The sequence below is a fragment of the Salpingoeca rosetta genome (genome assembly GCF_000188695.1).
Source record: "Salpingoeca rosetta unplaced genomic scaffold supercont1.9, whole genome shotgun sequence".
Taxonomy (NCBI): Eukaryota; class Choanoflagellata; order Craspedida; family Salpingoecidae; genus Salpingoeca; species Salpingoeca rosetta.
This window is the reverse complement of record NW_004754925.1, coordinates 1285529-1300528: the sequence shown is the minus strand read 5'-3', so window position 1 is coordinate 1300528 and position 15000 is coordinate 1285529. Positions and strand designations below refer to the sequence as shown.

General features: G+C 55.5%; 2 protein-coding genes across 2 annotated transcripts in view; one reads left to right on the top strand and one right to left on the bottom strand.

Moving 5' to 3' along the window:
* Positions 1 to 7634, bottom strand: part of PTSG_04178 (uncharacterized protein) — a gene marked incomplete at its 3' end in the record, with an annotated part of 12369 nt that extends 4735 nt beyond the window's left edge. The window contains exons 1-21 of the mRNA XM_004995019.1: positions 6896 to 7634; positions 6608 to 6720; positions 6249 to 6393; positions 5908 to 5993; positions 5592 to 5645; positions 5289 to 5379; positions 5015 to 5092; positions 4655 to 4787; positions 4220 to 4314; positions 3708 to 3884; positions 3306 to 3401; positions 2880 to 3003; positions 2447 to 2649; positions 2157 to 2220; positions 1922 to 1987; positions 1540 to 1622; positions 1070 to 1155; positions 801 to 858; positions 524 to 591; positions 314 to 381; positions 1 to 94 (exon numbers count right to left, since the gene is read on the bottom strand). The exon at positions 1 to 94 is cut by the window's left edge and continues 7 nt beyond it. Of these exons, the coding sequence (XP_004995076.1) occupies positions 1 to 94; positions 314 to 381; positions 524 to 591; positions 801 to 858; positions 1070 to 1155; positions 1540 to 1622; positions 1922 to 1987; positions 2157 to 2220; positions 2447 to 2649; positions 2880 to 3003; positions 3306 to 3401; positions 3708 to 3884; positions 4220 to 4314; positions 4655 to 4787; positions 5015 to 5092; positions 5289 to 5379; positions 5592 to 5645; positions 5908 to 5993; positions 6249 to 6393; positions 6608 to 6720; positions 6896 to 7618 (2705 nt within the window). The 5' untranslated portion in view covers positions 7619 to 7634. The remainder of the gene's footprint in view (positions 95 to 313; positions 382 to 523; positions 592 to 800; positions 859 to 1069; positions 1156 to 1539; positions 1623 to 1921; positions 1988 to 2156; positions 2221 to 2446; positions 2650 to 2879; positions 3004 to 3305; positions 3402 to 3707; positions 3885 to 4219; positions 4315 to 4654; positions 4788 to 5014; positions 5093 to 5288; positions 5380 to 5591; positions 5646 to 5907; positions 5994 to 6248; positions 6394 to 6607; positions 6721 to 6895) is intronic.
* A 60-nt stretch (positions 7635 to 7694) lies between these two features.
* The window catches only part of PTSG_04177 (coatomer subunit beta), a gene marked incomplete at its 3' end in the record, with an annotated part of 8403 nt that continues 1097 nt past the window's right edge, over positions 7695 to 15000 (top strand). The window contains exons 1-19 of the mRNA XM_004995018.1: positions 7695 to 7969; positions 8203 to 8308; positions 8543 to 8937; positions 9065 to 9145; positions 9352 to 9435; positions 9739 to 9854; positions 10023 to 10131; positions 10380 to 10472; positions 10669 to 10772; positions 10919 to 11036; positions 11250 to 11331; positions 11563 to 11666; positions 11852 to 12001; positions 12122 to 12252; positions 12559 to 12907; positions 13136 to 13447; positions 13719 to 13816; positions 14028 to 14131; positions 14520 to 14881. Of these exons, the coding sequence (XP_004995075.1) occupies positions 7967 to 7969; positions 8203 to 8308; positions 8543 to 8937; positions 9065 to 9145; positions 9352 to 9435; positions 9739 to 9854; positions 10023 to 10131; positions 10380 to 10472; positions 10669 to 10772; positions 10919 to 11036; positions 11250 to 11331; positions 11563 to 11666; positions 11852 to 12001; positions 12122 to 12252; positions 12559 to 12907; positions 13136 to 13447; positions 13719 to 13816; positions 14028 to 14131; positions 14520 to 14881 (2901 nt within the window). The 5' untranslated portion in view covers positions 7695 to 7966. The remainder of the gene's footprint in view (positions 7970 to 8202; positions 8309 to 8542; positions 8938 to 9064; positions 9146 to 9351; positions 9436 to 9738; positions 9855 to 10022; positions 10132 to 10379; positions 10473 to 10668; positions 10773 to 10918; positions 11037 to 11249; positions 11332 to 11562; positions 11667 to 11851; positions 12002 to 12121; positions 12253 to 12558; positions 12908 to 13135; positions 13448 to 13718; positions 13817 to 14027; positions 14132 to 14519; positions 14882 to 15000) is intronic.

The window sequence follows — 15000 nt, the reverse complement described above, 5'->3', positions numbered from 1 at the left end:
CGCAGGGTCTGGACTCGCTGCTGTGCGCTGTCGATCTTAGCCTGCTGCTGCTTCACGTCGGCATCTACGCCAGTGTCGCTTGGCGGCGCTTGCACTGGTCGCAATGGTAGTGGTGGGGGTGGTGACAATGGCGGTGAGGATGGCCGTGGCGATGGTGATCGTGGTGATGAGCAAGCTCAGTGTGCTCATCACACAAAAGACCACATGCACACACAGGCGCACACTTGTCGACGCATGCACACACAGGCGCACACTTGTCAACGCATGCACACCCAGGCGCACAGCCACATTACAGCCACAGAGTCATTCGCACCGAGTGATTGCAGTTTCTGCACTTCGGTTTCCAGTTCGATGTTAATGTCTACAGGAGCACCACTGCACCTGTGTCGCAGTGTGTGTGTGTGTGTGTGTGTGTGTGTGTGTGTGTGTGTGTGTGTGTGTGTGTGTGTGTGTCAGGGTGAACGTTGTACGATCTTCATGTACATGCGGTGCTCACGCGTGAACATGTGCAGTGTCCCCTCACCTTGGGCAGTGATGGTCGTCAGGAAGGTTGTCTGGATCAAGGCGGAGGCAGTGTACGTGTTGCCACGTCTACACACTCACCCAAAAAAAAAAAAAACCATGCAAACACACACACACGCACGCACACATACGCATACGTGAGCGCACGAACCAGTTGCGGTATGTCATGGACGGCGTCAATGAGAACGACAAGCACTGCCCTGTGACGCGCAACCACCCCCCTCCCCTATTCAACACAAATGCACACACGCGCACGCAATTGTGTTTGGGGAACGCACTTTGCACTGGGAGCACTGCAGCATCTGTCCTTCCTCCGTGTGCACGCGGCACACGCATCTGTACAGATGCACAGACACCAGCGGGAGAAATGCACGAGCATACATACCGAGGTGTGATTTGAGGTGAGTGAACCTGCGTGGATTTGCAGGCGTGGATCTTCACGATCACAAACCAACCAAACCACGCAAACGAGCAAAACGAAGCAGCAGCAAGCAAACCAAGACAAGTAAACACGACAACAACAACGAAAAACAAACAACAGCAGGACCTGGTAATTTCGTCATCAGGAAGCATTCGCGCAAGGATCGTCTGGTAGTGGGCGGTGTTGGTCCCAATCGCATCGCGCCGCGCAGCCTGGTGGTGGTGGTGGTGGTGGTCAACGTGGTGGTGGTGGTAAACGTGGTGGTGGTGGTGGTCAACGTGGTGGTGGTCAACGTGGTGGTGGTGGTGGTGGTGGATGTGGTGGTGGTGGTGGTGGATGTGGTGGTGGTGGTGGTCAACGTGGTGGTCGTGGTGGTCAACGTGGTGGTGGTGGTGGTCAACGTGGTGGTGGTGGTGGTAAACGTGGTGGTGGTGGTGGTGGATGTGGTGGTGGTGGTGGTAAACGTGGTCGTGGTGGTGGTCAACGTGGTCGTGGTCGTGGTGGATGTGTGAGTGCGCGTTTCATACACTCGTTTTGCTGTGCCATCACGCATGTTCTCAAGCACCAAGCACACGCACGCATTCTTGTGCCCTGACCTTGACTGCATCGTAGTAGTGCTGTTTCCAACGCAGCAGAGAATACTCCTCCATCTTCAATGCACACGTGTGTCGCTCAGAGCCTGTTGACAAACAGTTTACCAGCAGTTGCAGACAACATGTCAGCAAGAGCTACAGCAATGTGCCAAGCACACAGAAGGCGTGCGCGCGTTTGTGTTTGTGTGTGTGTGTGTGTGTGTGTGTGATCGTGTGTATGTACAATATGTGTGATCGTGTGTATGTGCAATGTGTGTGATCGTGTGTGTGCAATGTGTGTGATCGTGTGCATATGCGCGATGCGTGTGTGTATGTGCAATGTGTGTGATCGTGCGTGTGTGCAATGTGTGTGATCGTGTGTATGTGCAATGTGTGTATGGCACACCTGGCTGGCTGACGAGTTTCGCGTTTTTCCAAACGAGTGAAATGTCCGCAATGAACGGCGCCGGCGCTGCAGTCGTTCACAGTGCAGCCGATTCATACATGAGAATCGGTATGATCACACGTGCATGTACACAACATGCACACCAGAAGCATACACCACGTACACAAGCACGCACCACGTACACGAGCACACATACCACCAATGCAATGCCTCGCCCCCTCCCCCTTCGCCTCACATCCGTAGGCGCCGGATCTGACGTCGTGCTGGATGGACGACAAGCAGATGGGGCGGGACACCACCTGACACACGCACACGCACACGCACACACACACACGCACACGGTGTTCAAGGAGTATCAGCAAAAAGAAGTTGGGGCTGGTGTTGTACCCGATGTCATACACACCAAGAGACAGCGCACACATACATTTGCAGCGATAAGTACACACATACACACAAACACACATACACACTGACACACATACACACATACGGAGGCAAGCGTTCAGTTGATGGTGTGTGTCACACCTTGTAGTATCGCGGGTAGCGGTGTGGCGCGGGCAAGTTGACAAACGGTTGCGCAAGTTTCCGGCCAGACTTGGGGTCACGATGGTTCATAACTTCCTTCAGAAAGCTGTCCAGAACAACAGCCATGTGTGCGCGTATGTCCAGCTGCCACTCTTCGCTGATGCCCGTCGTTTTCCGCGCCGCTGTACTGCGGACGCTCCCGCCTGCAGACGAAGGATGGAAGGGTGTGCGCATGTGTAGATGTGTTGGGCGGGTTGTGTGTGTATACGCGTGTATACGTGTGTGTGTACGTGTGTGGACGCGTGTGTACGTGTGTGTACGTGTGTGTGGACGTGTATACGTGTGGACGTTCATGAGTGGCAATGCCAGTGCGAAGCACTGTTGTGTCCTTTCAGCGCGATATAGGTGCATGTGCGCATGTGTGTGCACACACCAGCGCTGGCGCCGCGCAGCTGTCGGAATTTCGCCTGAAACGCAGAGATGAATTCGTTTCGTCGTTCGCTCACGGCGGCCTTGATGTCTCCCTCCATCGAACGCATGGTGTGCGCCTGCTGAAGCTGTACAAGCCGTGCGTGTGTTGTGTGTGAGAGAGAGAGAGAGTGTGTGTGTGTGTGTGTGTGTGATAGTGTGTGCCGTGTGTTGTGTGTTGTGTGTGTGTTGTGTGTTGTGTGTGTGTGTGTTGTGTGTTGTGTGTGTGAACGTGCGTGTTTTTGTTTGTGTGTGTGTGTGTGTGCTGTGTTGTGCAAGCGTGATGACAAAGACAGTGACAAGGCGTTTTGATGTGAGGGGAACCAAACCACCACTGTCGTTGCCACGTTGTTTGCATACATGCAAGCAAAGCGTGTGATGCTTTTCTAACCAGGTTGAAGTTTCTAAGGAGAAACACGCGGCGGTCGCGGGCGATGCGCTGCGTCTTCTTGAGCAGCGGCGAAAACTCGGCACACATGTCCTCCCCCTGAACACACGCCCACACATAAGACACGCATACACATGTCATATACACACAGTAACAAACATGTACACACATTCACAAATACACATACACATGGACAAGCATGCACGTGTAATCGTGCGTGAGATGGGATAACGTGACATCTGTCTCGCAAACGATTTCCAGTTGTGCACGACAGCAACCTCACGGTACATTGCATGGCACGCACGCACACGTGCTCGCGACAGATACGGCAGGTGCACTCATGCCACATGCAAGCGATTGCGCAATTACACACACGCACACACACACACACTGGCACGCATGCACCTTCACCCTGCGCCACAAGAAGTCGTTGAACAGCTCAGCGCCCTCTGTGCTCTTCTGAATCCGCTGCTTGCGTGACAGGTGTGCGTGTGTGTGCGCGCGTGTTCGCGCTGCGAGTGTTTCATTTGAAGTTCGCGGCCGGATTTCTCCCCGGCAGTTGGCGGCGCCGCACCGGCACACCTGTGTGTGTGTGTGTGTGTGTGTGTGTGTGTGTGTGTGTGTGTGTGTGTGTGTGTGTGTGTGTGTGTGTGTGTGTGTGTGTGTGTGTGTGTTTGTGTTTGTGTGTTTGTGTGTGTGTGTGTGTATGTATGTTTGTTTGTTTGTTTGTTTGTTTAGTGTTTGTGTGTGTTTGTGTTTGTGTTTATTTATTTGTTCGTTTGTTTGTGAGTGTGTGTGCTTGCAATTAAGGTGACGAGCACTCAACAAGCGGTCAGCGGCAATGCAATGCAACACACGCCATCATCTGCACGCACACACACGCACGCATGCACGCATGCACACACACACGCACGCACCAGCTTCTCGTTGAAGTTGTGGAAGTTGTAGTCGTAGCTGAGCTCCTCGTCGCCCTTGATGTCGCGCGACGCAAACACGCCCGCACGCCAGTGGCCTGAGGGGTCATCATCGTGGCCAAGTGGTGATCGCAGTTGTAGCGGCGGTGGTGTGGTGGTTGAGATGCGTGTGGATTGGTGAGGAAGGTTGAATTGATTGTTGTTACAAAACAGCTTCACCGCAAACGACAAATTCAACCGAACACACACACATAAACCGACACACACACACACACATTATCACAGCCACGCACAAACACACCCCACATACACTCACAACCACACACACACACACATGAACCCGCATCCACTCACACACTACCACAGCCACACGCACGCACACATAAACTCACATACACTCACTCACTCACAACCCCCCCCCCACACACACACACACACCGTTGACGTTCCACTTCTCGATGTGGCAGTTGGGGTCGCAGCTGTGGTTGATGAAGCGCGCCTCGCTACCAGCCTGCCCAGCGTCAATCACAAGGCCTCGGTCAAGGTTCAGGCAGTGGAAGTGTTTCCGCGCCTGGTATGGGTGGAGGGGAGGGTGGTGGTGGTGGTGGTGGTGGTTGAAGACGACAGTCGTCGTCGTGGTGAGAATCGTGGCGATGTTCATTGGAAGGGTGAAAATACAGCAACCGACGAAGAGGGAGGACAGACAGAAACACACGCACGCACAGACAGTGTGTGTGTGTGTGTGCGTGTGTTCGATGCAGTCAAATAACAGAGCAAGGAGGTTGCGCGTGCCGTTACCCTGTAGAGGGTGTTTGCGCGTTGCGTAAATGCGCTGCTCGTCATAATCTCTCCCGTGTACTCAATAACAAACGTGCCCTGAAGCGTGACCACGACGATGCAGATGACAGATGGCAAACACATGCAATCATTGGTGATGATGAGTGGTTGGCGGACGAATGGCGCGTGTGCGAGCGCCAGAACCTGAATCGGTACACAAACGCCAACAACAACGACATCCACCACCTTCCCTGAGATGCTCCCCTCGTAAACACACACACACACGTTCACGCACCTTTGGGATGTATGCCGTTGCGAAGACGCCGTATCCTTTTCCTGGAGTCGGTGCACGTTTAATGGCTGTGCACCACGCGCGCTGCTGGAACCTTCGAGGCAGTGGCGGGCAAGAATGCATCGTGATGGCATGCGGCAGCACGCGGTGAGCAACAACTGTGTGCGTTTGTGCTTGTGTGTGCATGTGTGACTCGGCCCATGCAAGCAAGCAGGCACACAGACATACACACACAGACATACACACACAGACACACACACAGCGTGAACCGTAGCACAAAACACGGTGCCATCGTCGTGCGTGTACCGCTTGTTTGTGCACTGCCGTCCACAGGGGCAGTCTGGCCCGCACTCGGAATACCTGAACAAGCACCGTGCAGAGCAACGCGTCAAATGGTGGGAGGCGAGGAAGAGGGTGGGGATGGCCAGCACGAGGAATCACGCGCTGAAGTTGTGCAAATCAATGTACACACACACACGCGTACGCAAAATAAACACACACACACACACAACACAACACAACGACACAACACAACACAACAACACAACAACACAACACACAACCACACACGACCACACACAACACAACCACACACAACACGCTTGTACATGGCTTTGCGCACATGAGTCTGTTGAGGCAATCGTGCGTGCAGCCTGGGCCGCCATCAGGGGGTGGAATGCATTCGCATCTGCTCACTTCTTGCCGGTGCTGTTCTCGGGGTAGATACAAAAGGGTGCATGAGCTGTGATGATCAACAAAAGTGCTGCTGCTGATATGCACACACCACCCACACTGGCTTACGCACGAGCACGTACGCACTCACACACACTTACTCACACACTCACACACTCACTCACTCACTCACTCACTCACTCACACACACACACACATTCACTCACTCACTCCCTCACTCACTCTCTCATTCACTCACAAACATGCACACGCAAGCATGCAAGGGCGCACCTTTGCCATAAACTGCTCTGTTTCCTTGTCAACAAAGACATTGACGCGGATCTTGCGAAAGGGTGCACAGGCCTCCTCCGTAATTGCCAGCGTCCCTTGCCGGCTCGCTTGCACATACGACGCGGGAAGCCGAAACGGCTCCGGCCTGGGCATGATGTGTGTGTGTGTGCGTTGCGTGTGGGTGTGGGTGTGGGTGTGAGTGTGTGTGTGTGTGTGTGTGTGTGTGTGTGTGTGTGTGTGTGGGTGGGTGTGGGTGTGGGTGTGGGTGCATGGAAAGTGAGAAGCACAGCCTAATCAAACACACTCACGGCCACATACACACACACAGTTGTCATGTTCACACGCCGCACACAACGCACTGGCAGAGGAGGTTGAGGCCATTGTAGATGGGGAGTGGCAGTCCCCTGCACACGTAGTCATCGCGGCCTTTGAAGTTGGTGCGCTCTGGCCTGAGTGGAGGCGGATTAGCACGCTGACGTGAAGCGGTGCAGGGTGGTGGGCAACAGCACGATCGTGTGAGCACACGGAATGTCTAACGCCACTGAGAAAGCAACTGCAGGGGCGTTAAGCTGGGCAGGCAGCAAGCACCATCACACCACACACACACACACACCATCACGCCATCTCATGATTGCACGCAAACCTACCTTAAAGGTGTACGAATAGACGCCCGCTTGCAAGTACAGCTTCTCCTCTGCTTTGGCGGCCTCATCTGCTTCATCTGCCTGATCTGCCTGATCTCCTTGTTTGGCGCCATCCTGCGTCGCTTCAGAAGTAGACGCTGCTTGGTTCGTGGAATCGCCCACAGCTTCGCTGTCGGCGCCAACCTTGCTGCCGTCCCCCGCAAGCTCCTTGTTGGGCTCCTTGCTGGCTGCGGTGGAGCTGCTCGTCTTGCGTGGCTGCTTCCGCTGGCGCTTTGGCGCGCTGCGTCGCCGTTTGGCAGTGGTGGGCGTGTGAGATCCAGCTTCTGATTCTGACGTGTTGGAAGCGGCGGTGGCGGTAGTCTGATCTGCACTCGGAGCTTGGGACGATGCTATCGCTGACGAGGAAGCCTCGCCTGCGGCTGAGGATGCCGTCACCGCCGTCACCGCCGTCACCGCCGCGCTGTCCAGTTTGCTGCGCTTCATCGCCTGCTCCGAGATGGGCTGATCCTTTGCTGCTGCCTGATCCTTTGCTGCTGCCTCCTCTACTTCGGCCGTGTCTTTTGCTTCTGGTGTCCCGGCGTCTGCGCACGTTGCAACCCCTCCTTGCTCTTGTCTGCCCCTCCTCCCTCGCCTGCTCCCCTGCTGCTGCTTCTGCTGTGCCTGCTTCAGCTGCTTGGGTTGCGCCGTGCTGCCACTGGCGCCACTGCCACGACCACCAGCCGTCATCTTGCGACATGACAAAGTGCAGCTGCGATTGCGGTTGTTGACGATTGGGGACGCTGTCAACGAAATTTCCCTTTCGCCCAGATTTTGCCTCTGTCCACTCATCCAATACCAACAAGCAACTGCCAGCACAGCAGCCACCACCCCAAGACAACAGCCAGCCAGCGCTATTCGCTCAAAGTCTGCTTGTTGTCGCCAACACAGCATTCGATTGGACGCTGCACCACTCTATCTTTGGACGAGGCACTGCACAGCCAGTTCTTGAGTGGCTTGTAGTTGTTTAAGCTTCCTTTTCCTTTCCATCCCGTTCATTCATCACTCCACCTCATCCACTGAAACACCAACACAACCATGGTGAGGAGTAAAGGATGGTTGGACTTGTGTGAGAGTGCGTTTGTGTTTGAGTCTGTACATGTGTGTGTGTGTGTGCTTGTGTGTCTGTCTGTCTGTCTGTCTGTCTGTCTCCGTGTGTGTCTGTGACTCTGTACGCTTATCATGTTCATGCATTTGACCCGACATGCAAGTGCACGAGCACACAAATCTCGCCTTGTTTCGCTCACGAATTGTTGGTGTTTGGTTTGTGGCAGCCGCTTCGATTGGACATCAAGCAGCAGCTCAACGCTCGCAGCGACCGAGTGAAATGCGTGGACATGCACCCCAGCGAGCCCTGGATGCTTGCCGCCCTTTACAGCGGTGAGCTTTCACCCACGCGTGCATTCCTCCCCCCCCCCCTTTTTTTGCAGCTTTTGCTTTATCAGCTTGCGGCATGTGCAATGACAAGCATGTCGTGCACCGCCCCACCCCTACCGTGCACCGCACTTTGCCAACACCCCACGCACCACATGCGCAACACACACTCCACACACACACACACACACACACCAGTACTGACGCACGCATGCACATTCAACCAACCCTCTCGCGCAGGTGTGGTGAACATCTGGAACTACGAGTCCAACACCATGATCAAGACGTTTGAAGTGTCTGATGTGCCGGTGCGCGCCGCGCGGTTCATTGAGCGCAAGAACTGGATTGTCACGGGCTCGGACGACATGAAGATCCGCGTGTTCAACTACAACACGCTGGACAAGGTGCACACGTTTGAGGCGCACACGGACTACATCCGCTGCCTCGCAGTGCACCCGAGCCAGCCGTACGTGCTGAGCTGCAGCGATGACATGACCATCCGCATGTGGGACTGGGAGCAAGACTGGATGTGCCGCCAGGTGTTTGAGGGCCACAGCCACTACGTCATGGACGTCGTCTTCAACCCAAAGGACGTCAACACCTTTGCCTCATGCTCCTTGGACCGCACCATCAAGGTCTGTGTGTGTGTGTGTGTGAAGGCGTTTTCCTGGGTTGAAGAATTGACGTGAATCCGTGCCATCTTCCCTGTCAAGTCACACTTTTCGGCTGTGTGCGTGCTGTGGTTCCTGATGATGGTGACAGGTGTGGCAGCTCGGCGCATCCAGCCCCAACTTTACGCTCCAAGGCCACGAGAAGGGCGTCAACTGTGTCTCCTATTTCTCGGTACGACTGGCACGCTGCTGCCTTCGTGGTGTGTGTGTGTGTGTGTGTGTGTGTGTGTGTGTGTGTGTGTGTGTGTGTGTGTGTGTGGCATGTACGCTGGAGCTTGCGTTCAAGCCGTCCCCCATCCATCCACCCGACCGTCTGCTCACCAACCAACCACCATGCATTTGGTCCATGTGTTCATGCGTGCGCGTACGCCACCTCAGGGCGGTGACAAGCCGTATCTCGTCTCGGGCGCCGACGACCGCCTCGTCAAGATCTGGGACTACCAGAGCAAGGCCTGCGTTCAGGTCTGCCCCAGTCACTTCTCTTTTCTTCCGTTGTTGTTGTTGTTGTTGTTGTTGTTGTTGTTGTTGTTGTTGTTGTTGTTGTTGTTGTTGTTGTTGTTGTTGTTGTTGTTGCTGTTGTTGTTGCTGTGTTGGGAGTTGTTGTGTTGGGAGTTGTTTTGATTGTGCTTTCCCCTCTCGCTGTGTGTTTGTGATTAGTTGGAGTGATACTGTCGTACCCCTTCACACTTCCTCACACTCACGCATAATCACACGCACGATCACGCACGATCACGCACGATCACACACGATCACATGATCACGCAGACACTTGAGGGCCATACGCAGAATGTGTGTGCTGTTGTGTTCCACCCTGAGCTGCCCATCATTCTCAGTGGATCCGAGGACGGCACCGTCCGCGTCTGGCACGCAAACACATACAAGTGCGCGCCCACGCACGCACATTCACACGAACACATGCACACACTGTCTCTTTGATTTACTGTGCTGGTGGCTGTTTGATTTGGAGTGCTTGTACATGCTGTGACACGTGTACGTGCATCAAGCATATGCTCACATGTCCCGCCCATGGTGGTGCTGTGTTGCTGCAGCCTGGAGAGCAAGCTCGCATACAACATGGAGCGCGTGTGGTCGATGGCCACGCTGCCCGGCAGCAACAGTGTCGCCATCGGCTACGACGAGGGCTGCATCATGATCAAGGTGCTCACACCAGCCCATCACGCGTGCTCGTGTGTATGTGTGTGAGTGTGTGGGTGGGTGGGTCTGTGTGTGTGTGTGTGTGTGTGTGTGTGTGTGCGTGCGTGGGTGTGGGTGGGTGGTTGCACACGCGCACATGTTTCGTCCCATGTGCATGTACGTGCGTGTTTACGCTTTCCATTGTTCGGCACTGCATTTGTCTCACAACGCATTTGTTGTTGTTGTTGTTGTGTTTGCGTTACGCTCGTCAGCTTGGGCGGGAGCGTCCTGCGATGAGCATGGACAGCAACGGAAAGGTTGTTATGGCCAGACACAACGACGTCCAGCAGGCAATCGTCACAAAGGTCAGACACCCGTCCGTACTCGTGCGTGTGTCTGTCTGTCTGTTTGTTTGTTTGTTTGTATGTATGTATGTCTGTCTGTGTGCGCGTGTCTGTGTCTGTGTCTGTTTCTTTATCTGTCTGCTCCCTGTGAGAGCGGCGGCAGTGACGAATGCATTGCCCTAACTCGGCCACCACCACCACCACCACTCGTGTGCAGGTTGAGGGCGAGCTGGTGGACGGCGAGGCGATGCAGCTGTCCACAAAAGATCTCGGCGCATGCGAAATCTACCCACAGTCCATGCAGCACAACCCCAACGGCCGGTACGCACGCACAACGCCTGTGTGTCTGTGTGTCTGTGTGTCTGTACATACGCATGTGTCTGTGGGTGACGTTCTCTTCAAGTGCGTTGCTAATTTCGCGGCAAGACATTTCAGCTGACATTGATTGATTGCATCTTGCTGTGCAGGTTTGTCGTTGTGTGCGGCGACGGGGAGTACATCATCCACACTGCCCTCAGCTTCCGCAACAAGGCATTTGGCCAGGCCCTCGACTTTGTCTGGTCCGCCGACTCGTCAGAATACGCCGTGAGTTGCCCACACCCGCTGCTTTTGCTTGAGAAGAAGGGGGGCTGTAAGCATACGTGCCTGTGCATATGTGTCTGCGTGAGATTGCACGCGTGCCTACCCCTGCCAATTTCCCTGTCGACTTGGTTGTGGCCTTCCCCATCCCCTGCCTGCTCAGTTCTCCTCCCTCTTTCCTCACTGCCCCATCGCGCTTTGCTTGCTTTGCATATACAGGTGCGAGAGTCGTCCACGGCCATCAAGACCTTCAAGAACTTCAAGGAAAAGCACGCCATCCGTCCAGACTTTTACGCCGAAGGTCAGCCCGTGACGGTGATGATGATGATGATGATGATGATGATGATGATGATGATGATGATGATGATGATGATGATGATGATGATGAAGTTCTTGTGGCTTGACAATGACGTGCGATTGTGCCGCATGCAGCCGTGCACCTCATTTACTTGCATGCATGCATGTATGCACGCTCGTGCTTACGCTGCACTGTTGTCCTCTGCACATGTGTGTATGCGTGTTCGTGGTTCAGGCATCTTTGGCGGTGTTCTGCTCGGCGTGAAGGGCGCCGGTACGCTCTCCTTCTTCAACTGGGACTCCCAAGAGCTCGTGCGCCGCATCGACATCGCCTGCCAGGTTCGCATGTGTGTGGGTGTGGGTGTGCGTGTGCGTGTGTGCGTGTGTGTGTGTGTGACTGTCAGCGTGCCTCTTCATGTGTGGATATGCGTCTGTCTATGTTGGCCCTTGCACCGATGCCATGCTGCTCATCTATTGATCCACTCTCTTTTTCCTTACGATCCCGCGTCCCCTTCCCTCAATAGGATGTGTTCTGGTCTGACGACGCGGAGTACGTGCTTGTGTCGACTGCTGAGGAGGGCTGCTTTGTGCTCAAGTACAACAGCAGCGCCGTCACTGCCGCTGTCGCCGCCGGTGAACCCATCCCCGACGACGGCATCGAGGACGCTTTCGAGGTCTGCACATGGCTCTTTGTCTGTGTCTGTGTCTGTGTCTGTCTGTCTGCTCGTGGTGCCCATGCGCGACCCACGTCTTCTCCTCCACCGCCACCTCATCCTCGCTGCGGTGGACTGCAGGTTGTTGATGAGCTTGATGACGATGTGAAGACGGGCACATGGGTCGGCAGCTGCTTCATCTACACCAACCAGGGCAACCGCCTCAACTACTACGTCGGCGGCGAGATCGTCACCGTCGCCCACCTCGACAGGTGTGAACGTGTGTGTCTGTGTGTGTGTGTGTGTCTGTGTGTGTGTCTGTGTGTGTGTCGTGGTTGTCAGATCACTTCGCATCACTTTTCATTGTGCCGCGTCGTGGCTGTTATATCTTGTCCGATTGCCCTCTTTGAGCGTCGCGCGTGAATTTGCTCCCTTGACGTCCCCCCCCCCCCATCCACCTTTCGTGCATCTCGTTGTACGAGTCACACGCATTTGCTCATCGACTCACCGACCACGCACCTCTCCCGACAACCCGTTGCCTCCCATCTCCACGTCTCGAACTGCCTGCGCTGCTGCAGGGCGATGTATGTGCTCGGGTACCTTGCGTCGACGGGGCGCGTGTACCTCGGCGACAAGGAGCTGAACATTGTGTCGTACAACCTGCCGCTCGCTGTGCTGGAGTACCAGACGGCGGTGATGCAGGGCGACCTCGACACTGCGGATGAGGTCATGCCGTCCATCCCGGCAGACCAGCGCAACCGCGTCGCACACTTTCTCGAGAAGCAGGGGTACAAGCAGCAGGCGCTGGTGGTGTCGATGGACCCAGACCACCGCTTTGAGCTCGCCCTCAGCCTGCACAAGCTCCTGGTTGCCCGCGACATTGCACAGGAGCTGGCGTCCCCGCAGAAATGGAAGCTCCTCGCAGAGGTTAGACCATGACACCCAATAATGGTGTGGTGGTGTTGGGTCGTGGTGGTTCATGTTGGTGGTGTGAAGCTGCTTCGTGTTGGCTTGGTGTGCTCACGCACACTCACACAAACATTTATGCACGCATTCATTCACACACACACACACACACACACACACTCACGCTCACGAACACTACACACTCCCGCATGCACTTGAACGCGAATGCTTGCCATTGACTTGGCACAGGCTGCCATGAAGAAGAGCATGTTTGACCTTGCGGAGGAGTGCCTTGCGCACGCCAACGACTTTAGCGGGCAGCTGCTGCTGTACACTGCGTCTGGCAAAGCGGACAAGATGGCCACCCTCGCCGACGATGCCGCGCGCGCCGGCCGCAACAACATTGCCTTTGTGTCGCTGTTCCTGCAGGGCCGCCTGAAGGAGTGCGTTGACCTGCTTGTCGAGAGCGACCGCGTGTCGGAGGCGGCGCTGTTTGCCCGCTCGTATCTCCCCAGCATGGTCCCAGAGGTCGTCGCAAAGTGGAAGGCCTCTCTTGAGGAGGTGCGTTGGCGCAGCCAGCGGTTTGTGTCTGTCTGCGCATGTGTGTGTGTGTGTGTCTGTGTCTGTGTGTGTGTGCCTGTCTGTCTGTCTGTCTGTCTGTCTGTCTGTCTGTTTGTGTGTGGTTGTGTCGTGTGTCGTATGTGTGCGGTGTCCTGTGAGTCTGCCTGTCCTCGCTCGATTGCCCGTCATTCCAACACAACAATCACTCGCTTGTGCTCGTGCGCTCACGTTCTCGCCCTCTCCCCGTTCCTCGTCCTTTGCCTTTCATCAGAAGCGGCCCAAGCTTGCGCAGTCGCTGGCGGACCCGACTGAGTACGCCAACCTCTTCCCCGACTTCGAGGACACGCTTGCTCTCGAGGAGAAGCTCAAGTCAGTGCACTGTTGTGGTTGCAGCCCTTGCGCTCGTGATGTCGTGGACTGGAGTCACTGTTTGGTGGACTGTGCGAAGCATGATGAGAACAGTGGCGAATGATGCGTGTGCATCAACTTGCATCTGGCCGTATTCCCAATCCACCACGCTCACTCACTGAACACACACGTACGCGCACACGCAAATATGCACACATGCACCTGTGCTCAGGGCGATGAATGTGCACAACCAGCCGGCCAAGTCTGCTGCTGCACACCTTGCCGCGCGTGCTTCTGCTCCGCTCAAGGAGCGTCTCGCTTCCACACAGCCATCCGGTGAGCAGGCATTATCGTGCATGTGTACGCTGGTCTTGTTTTGTGTGTGTGTGCGTGTGTGTGTGTGTGTGCGTGTGTCCACCTGTGTGTGTGTGTGTGTGTGCGTGTGTCCACCTGTGTGTGTGTGTGTGTGCGTGTGTCCACCTGTGTGTGTGTGTGTGCGTGTGTCCACCTGTGTGTGTGTGTGTGTGCGTGTGTGTGTGCACCTGTGTGTGTGTGCACCTGTGTGTGCATGCACGTGTGTACGTCTTGTTTGTCTGTGTGCGGCTCCTTCCACCTTTCCACGCCCTCTGTCCATGCTATTGGGCCGTGCACGCACGTTCCGCACAGCTCACACCCTTCCCTCCCCCGCCCCCCAAACAACAACAAAAACCTGTGTCGACCTCAGCCACAGGGTCAACCTCTGAGCCGCCAGCCGACAAGACCACGGCGGCGCCACCCGCGACCGTGGTGGCTGACGAGGGCGAGCCGGATGAGGCATCAGAGCCCGAGATGGGCGAGGAGGACGAACAACAAGAGCAAGAGGAGCAAGAGGAGCAGAAAGAGGAGCAAGAAGAGGAGGAGATGACGGCGCCCGAGGTTACACAGGAGGCAGCAGCGCCGGCGGTGGAGGAGAAACAGGCAGCGGAGGAGGAAGAGAGCAAACCGCCCGCCACAGCCGCAAATGATGATGATGACGATGACGACTTTGATCTTGACGACGACGATCTTGATCTTGGTGATGTCGACCCAAGCCTCGCAGACGACCTGGTAAGCAGTGTGTTGGGGGGATGGTGTGCATGGGTGAGGGTGGGGGTGTTGGTTGTGTGTGTGTGTGATGTGTGTGTGTGTGTGTGTGTGTGTGTGTGTGTGTGTGTGTGTTTGAATGT